At 32.1% G+C, this 14113-nt stretch overlaps 3 protein-coding genes across 6 annotated transcripts in view; 2 read left to right on the forward strand and 1 right to left on the reverse strand.

Annotated features, from left to right (window-relative positions):
* The first annotated feature begins 2852 nt into the window (after positions 1–2852).
* LOC110808417 (putative ribosome biogenesis protein C8F11.04) lies at positions 2853–4443 on the forward strand. The gene has a single exon (XM_022033908.2). It carries the CDS (start codon positions 2980–2982, stop codon positions 4192–4194), a length of 1215 nt encoding a protein of 404 aa, XP_021889600.2. The 5' UTR covers positions 2853–2979; the 3' UTR covers positions 4195–4443.
* A 4406-nt stretch (positions 4444–8849) lies between these two features.
* LOC110808416 (serine carboxypeptidase-like 2) lies at positions 8850–13145 on the forward strand. Its single transcript, XM_022033907.2, has 14 exons — positions 8850–9014; positions 9235–9380; positions 9585–9661; positions 9814–9936; positions 10267–10369; positions 10492–10529; positions 10647–10748; positions 11098–11172; positions 11327–11476; positions 11649–11720; positions 11875–11993; positions 12149–12262; positions 12376–12421; positions 12859–13145. The coding sequence occupies exons 1-14, from the start codon at positions 8896–8898 to the stop codon at positions 12937–12939; spliced, it is 1365 nt and encodes a 454-aa protein (XP_021889599.2). The 5' UTR covers positions 8850–8895; the 3' UTR covers positions 12940–13145.
* A 307-nt stretch (positions 13146–13452) lies between these two features.
* Positions 13453–14113, reverse strand: part of ECA3 (endoplasmic reticulum-type calcium-transporting ATPase 3) — a 57201-nt gene continuing 56540 nt past the window's right edge. For all 4 annotated transcript variants that reach the window (XR_015819892.1, XM_088221368.1, XM_088221367.1 and 1 more), the window contains one exon: positions 13453–14054. Coding sequence is in view for 3 of the 4 variants with exons in the window: in XM_088221367.1 (XP_088077493.1) it covers positions 13987–14054 (68 nt within the window). In the remaining variant the exon portion in view is untranslated. The remainder of the gene's footprint in view (positions 14055–14113) is intronic.

The following is a 14113-nucleotide window of genomic DNA, read 5'->3' on the forward strand; positions in this document are numbered from 1 at the left end:
TTCAAGCACCCCTATGTCCATATCAGAACAAAACAAATGGCGGATGAGCCAGAGACTGTGGGCAAAGTCCGACGGAATCGTCGCAGGCAAAAACCCGCAACCTCCTTCGATGAGTCCTTTTCCGTTTCCTATTTCGTGCGATTTTTTCATTGTTATGTTCATTATTCTTTTTTCTAGAGGTTGACCGAAGAAAAAATTCTAGCCACGAAGGTGAATTGGCGGAGCTGCCGCACTCAGAAAACTCCACCACTGGTAGGTTTCCGTTTTTTTAACTTTTTGGGCTAATCGAGGTTCCCTAACGTATTTTTTCGCAGGGATATGTATAAAGTCGGCGAAAACCGGCCAAAACTGACCGAAAATTATCAAGCTAAGGCAAACCGTTGCTGTAGGCAATGGTACTGTTGCCAAAGCACAACGGTGATGTCGTGTCGGAATCCTGAAATTGGCTGAAAAGAATTTTTAACATCAATTTTAGATTTTTGAGGTATTTTTAGGTATGTGAAGCGTATTTTAATCTTCCCAAAAAAATTCAGAAAACCTGGGGACCACCAGTAGGCATAGTAGAAAGTTCGATATTTCAGACGCCGATTCAAGTAAGAATCCGTTACCCTATTACCTGTTTTGGAATTGAAGCTTAATAATTAATAATATGATATTTGTGAATTTTAAAAAACTTTAAGAATAATTACAGGTCACTAATGGAGCCAGAACCAGTTAGTTATTTATTTGTCCTGTTTAACTAATTATTTAATTTTACAGCTTTAAATACATGATAATATATTAGAATGGTTAAATAATTTAGTTGTACTTCTTTGATGCATATATCGGTTGTCTTGCATGATTTACGGTTGATTTGTGAAATTGAAATTAATATGCAAATAAAAAATTACTTGGTTATGTAAATTAATAAATGATTATCTTACTGGATATTCTGGGAGATGGTGAATGGATTGGGTAGATAAGGAACCCTACTATGAATGCTATCTCATACCGGATGGGGTACCGATGGATGATATTTTTGGCGCTCATACTGGATGGGGTGTGGGGACGACCTGATTTACCATCGTACCGGACAGGATATCGAGAAATGCTATTTTTGGCGCTCATACCGGATGGGATATATGAACGGCCGATTAGTTGACAAGTTTAGATATTAGGTTCACGCGTAGTGAGACATCTATATGGACCACCAGGGATACAATAAGCAAAATAAAAATAAAAAGTTGTTATTCTTACTCACTTGAATATAAGATCATAATGTTATTTGAGTTATTGTTTATATCGGTTGATTTTGAAAATCTCGCAACGGTCAATATGCAAAAAATAGTTTTTCTTATGATAAATGAATTTACTTAAATTAAGAGCTCAATTGGTTCTTTTTATGATTTTTACGAACTTTTAGTTTCTGTATCGTTGAGTAATGTGATATTCTTATTGGGTTAGTATAGCTCACCCCCTCCCCTCTTAACCATATTAGATAAAAAATATCAGAATTCAGATCCTGATAAGCAGGAAGGCTGTGAGTAGGTATCCCCCCCCAGATTCTATCAAGAGTTAGTAGAGATTTACCTTTTCTACAATATTTATTTACTATTTTTATATGTTGTTAAATTTTTTTTTTATGGATCGCTGTGAAATGAATATTTCTGTGACCTTATTGGGCATGATAATTTATGTGTAAGGAATGTAAACTCTAACGTTATTATACGCTTCCGTATTTAATTTATGACTTTGTTTCCTTTTAAATTCTAGATCTTTAAAAAAATTATTAATAATCAAAGAAAAAGAAAATTTATGCATTGTTAGTCCAATCATAGTTGATATTAATAAAACTATAAATTAAAATTTTTGATTAATTTATAAATTACAAAAAAAAATTATAGATAAATTATAAGAAAGTTTTAGATTTTGGCTCTAATTATAATTAAATTAATAATTGAATTCTTATATTTTCATATTCAAATTAGTCTAATAAATTAATCCTAAATATTGACAATTATAAATAATCTTTTAAATTGAAAAATGATAAAATTTTATGAAAAATAAAACACAAAAAAAATGAAAAGAAATTTAAGCAAAATGGAGGTAATGTTTGATTAGTCAAGTTCCTAATATTTCAAACTATCTCAATTTTTTTTTGGGGGTTAAAATTCCTCAATGGTTTCCAAATTTTATATTTTTCTCTTATAAATGAGTTTTATTTATAAGTTTCCTTCAACATATTAATAGTAATTTTAGTATTATTACTACATTAAAAAAATGAAAGAAGTTGTAATATTGAACTTTAATGTTTTTAAAATAATTGGATAAATTATTAAATCATTTCTTTAAATTTAGGTATCATTGAAATTTAATATTTGTTGGGTTAAGAGTTGATTCTTAATGTTTTCATTTTTTTTAAATATTTAATTTCATTTCATTTTTAAATTTAAATAATTAACTTATATTTACATATTTTAAAAAATAATAACATTAACTAGTTAAATAAATAAATGAATAAATAAAAAATAAATGTAATGCTATTATTAATTTATTAATTAATTAAAGTAATTCTTTTAATATGTCAAGATATTATATAATTATTTTAATTTTTATGTTAAAAAATAGATTTTTTAAAATAAATAAAAATATCAGAAACTATATTGTAAAAAATATTAAAATTAAAAAATTAAAGTGGTATGTAAAAAAATATCATAATTAGTAAATTTTTTTTAACAATTATGATATTATTTACCCAAATTCAAAAAAACAAATTAAACTATAAACACTTAGAAGTTATTTAAATATAAAATTATAAAAAAATTAAATTAATCTGGTAATTTCAAACAAGTTCTTACCCATCAAATTGTCATATGCTGGAACAAGTTCAGTGATAACATTGTCTGCCCATTAACCCTAACTTACAATCGTTCTCCCGCGCGCCGCAGCAACTCGTTTGTCTCTTCTTCTCGGCTCTCCTTCCTCTCTTGGGTACACCTGATGAGTAACTCGGCGACGGCAGCTCCTCCTCAACCGTCGAAGGTGAGCCAGCAAACAGTGGAAAAAGCCATTAACGCACTCCTCAAATGGAGAGATTCAAAATCCAAGACTCAAAAGCCTCAACTCCTAGAGCAAGACGATTTCATCAATCTAATAGTTACCCTTAAGAAAATCCCTCAGAAAGGTCGCACTAATCCCCATAAAATCCTCCTCCCTCATCCCTTTATCAATCCCATTGAAGACGCGCCCGAGTTCTGCCTCATCATCGATGATCGCTCCAAGTCTCGGGTTTCAAAAGATGTCGCCACTAAGAAAATCAAAGCCGAAAATATACCGATAAGCAAAGTCCTCAAGCTTTCGAAGTTAATGACTGATTATCGTCCCTTCGAAGCTAAAAGGAAGCTTTGCGACTCTTATGATGTTTTCTTTGCAGACAAGGGAGTGATTCCGCTTTTGCCTAGGTTATTGGGGAAGCAATTTTTCAAGAAGAAGAAGATTCCTTTGCCTGTCGATTTGAAGCATAAGAACTGGAAGGAGCAGATTGACAGGGCTTGCTCGTCTTGTCTCTTGTACTTGAGGACTGGTACTTGCTCAGTAGTCAAGGTAGGGAAGGTCTCTATGGGAGCCAAGGACGTAATGGAAAATGTCATGGCAGCCATCAATGGGATTGCGGAGATTGTGCCCAGCAAATGGGGTAATATCCGATCTTTTCATTTGAAGCTGCTTGAGAGCCTCGCCTTGCCGATTTATCAGACTGTGCCTGATTTGAGGCTGAAGATTGAGGTTCCTACTAAAGAGGAAAGCAAACAAGGGGAAACTGCTAAAGAGACCTTGAAGGATGATGATAAGATGGATGACAGTTTATCCAACAAGATGCTAAAGAAGAAAGGGAGGATACACGAGATTCGATATATGGATAGTAATATATCTGAGATACCCGATGAAGATGAATTCGGGGATGAAGGTGAAGCTACTGAAAATGATGCAATGGATAGTGCTGAAACCAAGGCTAAGAGGAGGAAGGGAGATAAAGTGAAAAATGCGAAACCGTTGAAGAAGATGGCTAAAGTGAAGAAAGGGGATGAAGATGAAGGACTGGAGCAAAAGAAGAAAGTTGAAAGGGGAAGCGATTCTGGTGGGAAGGAGAAAAAGAAGAAGGTAAGTAAGAACTTGATTGGCAACACGAGAAGTAAGAAGAGGCTGGCAACAGAATAGTTTCTTATACTTTGCTAGGTTGCTGAAACTTATGGGAGAGGGTTTTAAGAGTGACTTCACCGCTTGTTGGGCATTTGATTTATCAAATACGTTTCGTTTGTCCTATAGCGGATTTTGTTATCTGGTTTTGATTTAGGTTGTGGTTATTGCAATCTATGTTTTGATCCATTTTACTATTTCTTGAAGTATGTTAAAATTATTAGCTAATGGCATTGCAGAATATATGATATTGTTTGCAATTAGACGCTACTTTCAGCATTAAGCTTTGATGCTTCCCCCTAAATTTTATGTTAACTGTTTAGGTTTAGACGCTACTTTCAGCATTAAGCTTTGATGCTTCCCCCTTAATTTTATGTTAACTGTTTAGGTTCATAGACTGAACAACAGAAACAGAGCTTTAAATTCTCAAACTTTGTATCTGGTTCAAAATTTTGGTCAGGTCCATATACTCTTCCAAAGGAATAAAGAAAGTGACATTGGTTCCTTTTATGGTTTTCTGCCGGCAGTAGTACTATTCCTACACACTTTTAGTAGTAGTATGTAATATGGTGGTTGTCAAACTTCTCTGATAGAAGTCTTTTCATTTGTTCCTTTGTATAGTTGATCAATCTCTCTGCAGTCTGTTATTTACTCTAGCACATTATTCTCAGTTTCCTCTCCTCTGAAACATATAAATTCAAATAGGGAAAGTTTGGCGCTTTCTCTGTGATTTGATAGAGCTGATGGAAAATCCAAAGGAAAAAACTGAAGAGATTAGTACAATATATGCTTTATCTTCCTGTCAGTTTAAGAGGATTATGACTTCTACATGTTGGAAATAAGCCTTTGTTTGTCATTTTTTTATGACAATTCTCCATCCAACCAAACACTGGAAAAAATTATAACTAAAGCGAACTCTTAAAAATATTTTTTCATGACTATTTTTTTCCCCTCCATTTTCTTTCTTTGGTTAGCACTGTACTCGTAACTCTTATCATAGACTTAAGAGCTTATGCCCTTTTTTCCCTTAAGAACCCCATTTCTAGAAATAAATGCCTATGTTGAACCAGGATTTCTGTAAACTAAATTTGGTTAATTTTGAAATCCCTTTCCTTTCTGGGGCTAGACGCATCTCATAGTCTTGTGAGTGTGGCTTCTCATTGATTTGAGCGGATATAGCAATCCACCCTGAAGCATATGGTTCTTTTTTTATAGTTGACCTTTAACTTGTTTATTGCCCTTGCTTGGTTATAACCAACAGAATGTCACATTCTTGTTTAAAGTTTGCCAAACATTTTGTTTGGTTCCATACAGGGAGTTGTTGGTTCATGAATATATAAGTTGTTGCACGTATGGATACCCTTTCTTGGCATTAGTTAGATTGAATCCCGAGTCTTTGCACACATCACAGAAGACTTTGCTAGGTTAGCTCACACAAGATGCTACTAGTTGTATGTTTACTGAAGAAGCTATGTGCAGATGAAGATATAAATCACCCAGCATGTTTACCTTGGTGTAAATGAAAGAACTAACTAAAATCTCAACTGTAGCCTATGAGATGAGTTCTTGCAAGATCCGGCTCCTATGTTTATACTGGCATGGTCAGATCCACAACGCCCAACCATGGCTTTCTGCAATCTGTTCTAATCCCGTATTATACACTATGAGTGGGGATACAGGAAATTGGATATAAATTGGCTAACAAAGGTTCCCATTGCATCATTGCAAATCCATTAGAAATCTATGGAGAGAGAAAGAGAGAGTGGGAGCTTTTATTTTTTGGCTGAAGAGAACTGCTAATTAGAGATCAAGAATTAAGAATTAGAATAAGGCTAATTGCAAATTTTCTTTTGGGTTGGTCATATTCAAATAAATTTATGTGACAATTTTAGTACTTGTTTGATTTTTTGCTACTTTACAAAATCATTAGTTTCCTAGAATTTTATATAATAAATTGTTAATTTTCTTTTAATTATAATTGGTTTAACTTTAGACTTTCATGTGTATGTTTCTATAAGTCTAGGTATGTTAAATGTATTCTAGAAAACTAACAATATTATATAAAATGAATAATTTGTCAAACTATATGTTAAATTATAAAAAAATATCACAAAACTAAATTTGAATATATGAAATAGAATTGTAATTTATTCAAAATAATTGTGGGAATCAATGGAGATAGAGACAAACCCTGGGAAGGCAGATTGGAAACCACAATGCAAACACATCAATATGTACCCATGAATTTATTGGGATATGATACTCAATTTTTTCCTTTGTATACATAAGGGGTTGTTTTGTGTTTCTGAGTTTTGAATACCGGTTAATTATTTATATACTAATTCACTCGTTACACGAAAGAGTAGCAAGACAGTATGATAGAAAACATGTACAATTGATTGCTCTATTACTATATTAAATTGCACAAATAACGCCATTGAAGGAAATATGTTGATTAATTGAATGCAATTCAGTCAATGTGGGTATTTTGCTTGATGGGACGAAGTTTGAAGTGGAGAAGAATTATAGAAATACTCTACTTTTGTTCTTGAAAGCATTAATCTTATTTTAGATTTATATTCTTAAATAGGTTGGTAGTTTAGTACTATTTTAATTGTATTTCTAATAGTTCTGATTAATATTCCAGATTGGTTATGATTTGCTTTCATGTTAAGATTTGTATTAGTTAGTCCAGCATTAGATTGTATTTTATGTAATCATTATTGTGATACGTTTTGTTTAAGAACATTGTAAATATGTATGTAAGCCTTATGGATTGTAGATTAGACTATCAATGTAAAGAATAATTTTTTTCTTTCTCAATGGATGCCAAGAGTTTGTATCTTCTTGATGGATTCTAGTAAATTCCTAGTGGATTCTATGTTATTTGTCTAACTTTGAAGGTATAAGTGCTCCTTCATAAGCTTGATTGAACAAGACCAAACGAATTTATCTGTGTTTCTGTTGTGCATCAAAGTTAATTCCATCAGAGAAATAGAGGAATGCTTGTCTTTTAAGCTTGTTCAAGGTGAGTTTGCTGGGTTTTTCTTTAACTGGGAAATGGGGTGGTATATTTGTGTTTCGTTTTGTTTAAATGGTTCTTGATGGGTTTGACAGGCGAAGTGGTGACTAAACTAGGATGATGGAATTACAACCATGAAAAGTAAGGGAATGTGCAGTGTTTGCATTGAGTCCCAATTTTGCTTATGGTGCTTAAGGTGATAATAGAGTGTCTTCCGATTCCTTATTTGGTTCGAAGTTGAACTTGTCTCTTAGGTAAATGTGGTGGATACGTAAAGATGGTGAAATGACCAAGAATTATGTAGAAGGGAGGTAGGAGGGAGCAGCCTGTTGATCTGGATGAAGTTCTTGGTAGACCTCTTTTGTTTGCTTAATTATTGTTTCTTTTCTGTTCAGCATCTAAAGTTGGCTCCACTACCATTAATGTTTTCACGGCAGCATAGGTAAAAATTTTCCACGCCTTTTGCAGTTTGGTATGAAGTGAGGCTTGATAGTGGTACTCTTGTTGCAAATATGTCAGGGGTCGAGGAACTGAGTTCTAAGTAAAGGGTGGTATATACTGTGGCATGATCAATTTCTTATGATACTTAGATGAGTTTTCATTTCTTGGCATTTAGGAATTATATATCTTGTCAGGTTCTCCATGTCCCACTGCTGCTTTAAATGACTATCACCTCTCTCTTATCTTTCTTTCAATTCTGCCAATTATTGGCACCAAAGAATTATTGATTTCACTGATTTTGTCATGTTGTTGGTTCGTGATACTGTTAATAGGTTAGAAAGACCACGTATGTTTTCTATATGATGTTTATTTCGTAAGAACTATTTGTGACTCCATAGAGACAAATGAATTGCAAGAACTTGTATATGTGATCAGTTTACTTCAAATTCTAAAATATTTTGACAAAGACTTGAAATGAATTAATCACAAGTAACGAGTCTTACAATTCATCTGTGCAAGTGGAGACCGGAGAACTTAGAGAGTGTTTGGATTTGTTTATTAGGTTCAAAGCCCCATATATATATATATATATATATATTTTACAATAAATATATTTATTCAAACATGTAACAGTTTATTTTTCTAAATCAGCACTTTAGATGCATTAAACTACTTACAGCAGCTAGTGCTTAAACATTCTCAAACATGGCAATCTTGATGTACATTAATACTTTTCTTTCTAAAATTACCCTAATAGAGGAATACATATATATATATATATATACACACACACACATCTTTGAAATGATTTTTTGTAGTCAGGATATAATTTGGTAAAGTTGAAGATGATTCTATATTTGAAAAAGACAAGAGCGGTCAACCAAGTCCTACTCATGGTCCAATAATTCTAATGCATTGATTAGAGATTAGTGCTGTGACCTTTCGTCATCCGGACACGATAAGCATCTCAACAAGTGAGAATTATTTAATCCACAGCATCTTTTTTTTAATTAAATTTTTACTTAAAGATTAATTGCATTTAATTTTTTTAAATAATTAATAGTATAAATTCCTACATTTAATGATAACAGTAAAAGTATAAAATTATTCGTTTATGTTAAAATTTTATTTTTGCATTTATAATTCTTTTGATGCCATTATACTCTATAAAAAATTTATTTTAATTATTTTTCGTTAAATTTCAGACTTGGTTATATTTTCCTAATCAATGGAAACGCGTAACTGGAGAGGGGGAGACAATGGCGTGGTTACTCCTTTTTCTGCTCTTTCACGGCTGCTCCTGTCTTGTTTTCTCTCATCCCACCCTCCAGTTTCTTCCCGGCTTCACTGGACCTCTGCCTTTTCAACTCGAAACGGGGTCAGTACAGTTGACACACACACACGCGCGCGCACATACACACACAGCTTACCGTCTTAAGAATAGATCTGCAAATGTAAAAGCAATTACAAAATATACATACATACATACATACACACGCAGTTTATGATTTTAAGAATTTATCTGCAAATTTAAAACCAATTACGACCTATATCTATATATATGTATATATATGCATATGATGTGTTGTTGTTGTCAGTTATGTAGGCGTGGATGAGAATGAGATTGTGCAGCTGTTCTACTACTTCATCAAGTCCGAGAGAAATTTCAGGGAAGATCCCCTCATGCTTTGGTTAACGGGTGGCCCCGGCTGCTCCGCCATTTCTTCTCTCGCTTTCGAGATTGGTAACTCAAATTCCTCCTTAAATTTTTCTTTTTAACTGTGAATCAGCAGTGAGTTTTTCGGTGTTTAAATTTTAAATTAGGGTTATAACTTCACCTCATCAATCTTATTTGGTTTTACTGCAGTTCAAAATTTTGTTAATTACATGATCAGTAATTATCTAATTTATTAGTAATTTTACTTTATTTATTAATTAAATGTTTTAGGTCCGTTGAGTTTCAAGGCGGTGGAGTATAATGGGAGCTTGCCTACATTGTTGTTAAATCCATATTCATGGACAAAGGTATTTACATTAATAATTCTATACATACATACATATATATATATATGTTATTCACCATAAATTGGAAGTATGAATGCTGATCATCAGGTGATAGTTTAATTAGGGTTGCTGATTCTCCACTTATAATTTGGAGGGTTGTGCTCAATTTTCAGGTGGCCAGCATCATATTTGTGGATTCACCTGTTGGCACTGGATTTTCCTACTCAAAAACCCCTCCTGCTTCTCCACCAAGTGATTTCGGACAAGTTGACCGTATCAACCAGTTTCTTAAGAAGGTTTAACTCCTATATATATATATATATTTACATATGTAATATAATTAGTAACTTGTAAATTATTGACATAATATGATTAGTTCCTTCCAAATGGGTAATGCTTTGGTTGTTCTTTTTTTTAGATTCGATACTCCGAGAGATGAACTGTGCACCCTCCTTTATCATATGATAATTGATTAAAAAAAAAAATAAGCTTACCTGTAAAATCTATCTATAAACCCATGTAACAAAAATATTTATACATCTACGCATCATATCAACAACATTGCTGATTATTTTGTTATACATATTGATTAAAAATTTCTCTTTCTTGTTGGCATTTATTTGAAGTGGCTGATAATTCATCCAGAATTTCTATTGAATCCATTATATATTGGTGGGTCTTCCTACTCTGGCATTCCTCTGCCTGCTCTTGTTCAACAAATCTCAAACGGTAATGAAACTTCATTATATTCAACACTTTAATTACTAGATAGAAATTTGTTAAATTAACTTCTGCTTTCTATTATTAGCTCTAAGCAAGATTATCTTACTGGCTAATTGTTATCTTTGCAGAGAATGAACAAGGCATCAAACCTCTAAGGAATCTTCAGGTTCTTATACATTTTTTTTAATAGCTAGGAACAAGTAGGATTAATTCTTTCAGAATAATTATTGTGTTGAAAGTTGAATTGATTAGGTGTGAATAAGTAGAGGATTAATTCTTTCAGGGATATGTACTTGGAAGCCCTATGACAGACTTGACTTCTTTTCGCAAATTCAGATTCTTATTTGCTCATGGGATGGGACTTATATCCGATGAAATCTATGAGGTAAATAATTTCTTCACGGTTACACACTTCATTTAACCAAGTATTTTTATGAATCATATACTTTTACATTAATAAATTACTAATTACAAATCATTAATATTTTTGCTTAAATTTAAAATGATATATACATTTATTTTAACTTTTAATAAATAAAAAAAATATGTAGAAGAAAACAAAAGATTGAATGGGTCACTAAACAAATTTAAAATATTAAACTGAAGGTAGACTAGAATCACTGGTATTGAAATTATAGTTTATTATAGCATCTAGATTAAATAAAGAGGAAAAGAGAAAAAAAACAAAAAAAGAATTGGTTTAATTTTTATTTATACAAGTACAATCTCCATAGGCATGGAAGTCCAACTGTGAAGGAGGGAATCCCAGCAACAAAGAATGTACAAGAGCTGTTGAAGCCTATGAAATGGTAAGCAAATTCCTAAGGACACCAAGAGTTATACATGCATGAATTATTATTTTAAGGACACAAATTTTTGTTGTTTCTGCATAGATGAATTTAATAAGCAAGTTTGTTATATCTGGGTTCCAATATAATTCTTTTATACATTTTCTTTTTCCAGTGCACATCAGAGCTATATGAGAATTATATTTTGGCACCTTCTTGTGATTTTGCTTCCCCAAAGCCACAACAGAGTTTTAGTGAAAGAAGATCTCTGACTTCTCATTATTTTCATGACTCCCAATTATCAGTTCCAACACTTGGCTGCCCCGTAAATATTTCTTTCTTCTTATTTATTCATTCATTCATTTTTTTTTAATATTTGCGTGAAAAATTTAATTAGGAATATTTAACAGTTAATAGGTTATAAATATGTATATACTCATTTTCCTTAATTCCTTTTTTTTTTTTTCTCTTTTAACTTGTCTTGGGTGTATGTATAGACTTACGGATATTTGCTGGCTGATTATTGGGCTAATGACTATAGCGTTCGCCAAGCACTCCATATACACGAGGTATTTACAAAGTTGTACTATATATATATATTATATTTGGAGTTAAAAATATAAATAATTTTATAAATATAAATTAAAGTATAATGAAAAAATTTTTAATGATAAGTAATTGAGAAATTAGAGGAATAATCTATTATAATTGAATTGATTGCAGGGAAGTATAGAGAAATGGCGGCGATGCAACAAAAATATGCCTTATATTAGAGATATTCAAAACAGTATTCCTTACCATGCAAACCTCAGCGTTAAGGGCTACCGTTCTTTAATTTACAAGTAAAAAACAAAGTTACCAGATGGATCTACTTTAATTATCACATGAGTATATTATATTTATTATGTCATATATTCTTTGGTGTATATATATTTATAGATATATTTATATTATCTTGTTAATTATATTTTCTAATTGAATTATGAATTAACAACAGTGGAGATCATGACTTGACGATGCCATTCTTGGGAACTCAGGCGTGGATACGATCTCTAAATTACTCCATTGTTGATGACTGGAGGCCATGGATGCTAAGTGGTCAAGTTGCAGGGTGATTAATCCTTTAACTTCAGATTATTTGTCTACTAATTTCCAACGTTCTATAATTTTTTTTCTTAACATATATATAGTGAGCTCCCTAAGAAAGTTTAGTTTGATATATAGGTACACAAGGACTTACTCTAATAAAATGACATTCGCCACCATAAAGGTAAGAAAATTTAACAGTTGACCCATTTAATAAATATTTTTTAAAAATTATATAGCGAGCTCCATCTATTTTAAATTATTTAATGTGGAAAATTATAGTTTCTGTTTTTATACATGTTATTTATTTTATATAATACGGGTGTGTATGAAAATATGCGTGATACATAGTTTTGTTGGAAATATAACTAATTTAAGTAGAAAATGTATAACTTCAATTTATACGTGCCTATAGATACATACAGAGTATGAATATGTATGACCGTACACGTGTGTGCATATATATATATATGCAGTTGGTGCATATATTATAGAGATTGAAGCGTATATATACGCAAATTAATAAATTTAAAAAATATTTTCATATACTGCATTATGACTGCCAGTTTTTATTTATTTATTTTTTTTAGTTTTGTTTTTCATTCCTGTGAGTCGTGGCAGGGTGGAGGACACACAACTATGTTCAGACCTGAAGAGAGCTCAGTTATGTTTAAAAGGTGGATAAGTGGAGAACCTCTCTGATAACCTTTCAAAATCATGATACATCTCATTCTCAATCACAGTATTCTGTATATATATTTTGTATATGTTTATACATGTATGACAAGGCCTGAACAGTCCAATACTAACCGTCCAAACACTGGATGTGATTTTTAAAAACATGATGCGACCAACTTTTCTTAAATCTTGATGAAACATTATTCTAGTGAAGAAATTTGACTTTAAAAGAGCACATTAACTTCTCTATAATTAAGAAAGTTTCCTAACTCTAACTTAGGTGTATGAGATTTTGCCTCAAATTGGGAGAAAATCTAAGTAATTAATACTGGAATAAAAAGAATTTAAGTGGCCAAGATAAATATAGCCCTCAAGTTGACAGTCAGAATTTTACAAACACTGGTAATGTATTTGAAAGAATTTAAGCCATCAACATAATAATATGTCTTGAGCTTCCTAACAGAGTTTAATTGGATGTATAGGGACGCATGACTTACTGAGACAAATTATATTTGCCACCAAAGCGAACAAAAACAATAATAGAACAATCATTTATGCTTTATCATAAATATTTTGTCCAAACCAATAAATTAATGAGCCTGTAAACTGATACAATCCTCCTCTTTAGAGTGAACAGATAGAAAACAGATGTCTGCTTCCGGTATCAAAAGCCACACTGCTATTTGCAACAATCATGCATGAATTGAGCACAAGGGTGTTTACCTAATATCAATTGCAGCAAGATATCTTTGGCTGAACTTCATTGGGGCATCTTCTTTCTTTCCCCATCTTCACACCAAAGATGCATGGATTTAGTACAAGGGTGTCCTTACACTTTCGAGTATGTATACTGCAGGCTGAGTAATATTTCTTTTCATTATAGTTTTTATCTCTCATCTCATGGAAACCCTTTTCGCATTGCTTAGAGGGGTATTTTAGTGATAGATTCTATAAGAACCAGAAGATCCTATTTGGTCAAATATCTAAAGATAAATTCCTATATTCCTTTCATTACAGTATTCGAGTAAGTTCACTGTGAGTAAACAAAATCTGAGTTATGCATGGAATCTTCTACTTATCGTGCAAGTCCTTTTTCGGAAGTAAATCAGGTCTCCTGAATCTGAACTTGAATCTTATGCCTGCATCCAAAGAATGATTTCAGGCCATTACATTATTTAATTAAAAATAAAAAGTTAAA

Source organism: Carica papaya, chromosome 1 (genome assembly GCF_054855325.1).
Source record: "Carica papaya isolate Zhongbai chromosome 1, ASM5485532v1, whole genome shotgun sequence".
In the NCBI taxonomy this organism is placed as follows: Eukaryota; Viridiplantae; Streptophyta; class Magnoliopsida; order Brassicales; family Caricaceae; genus Carica; species Carica papaya.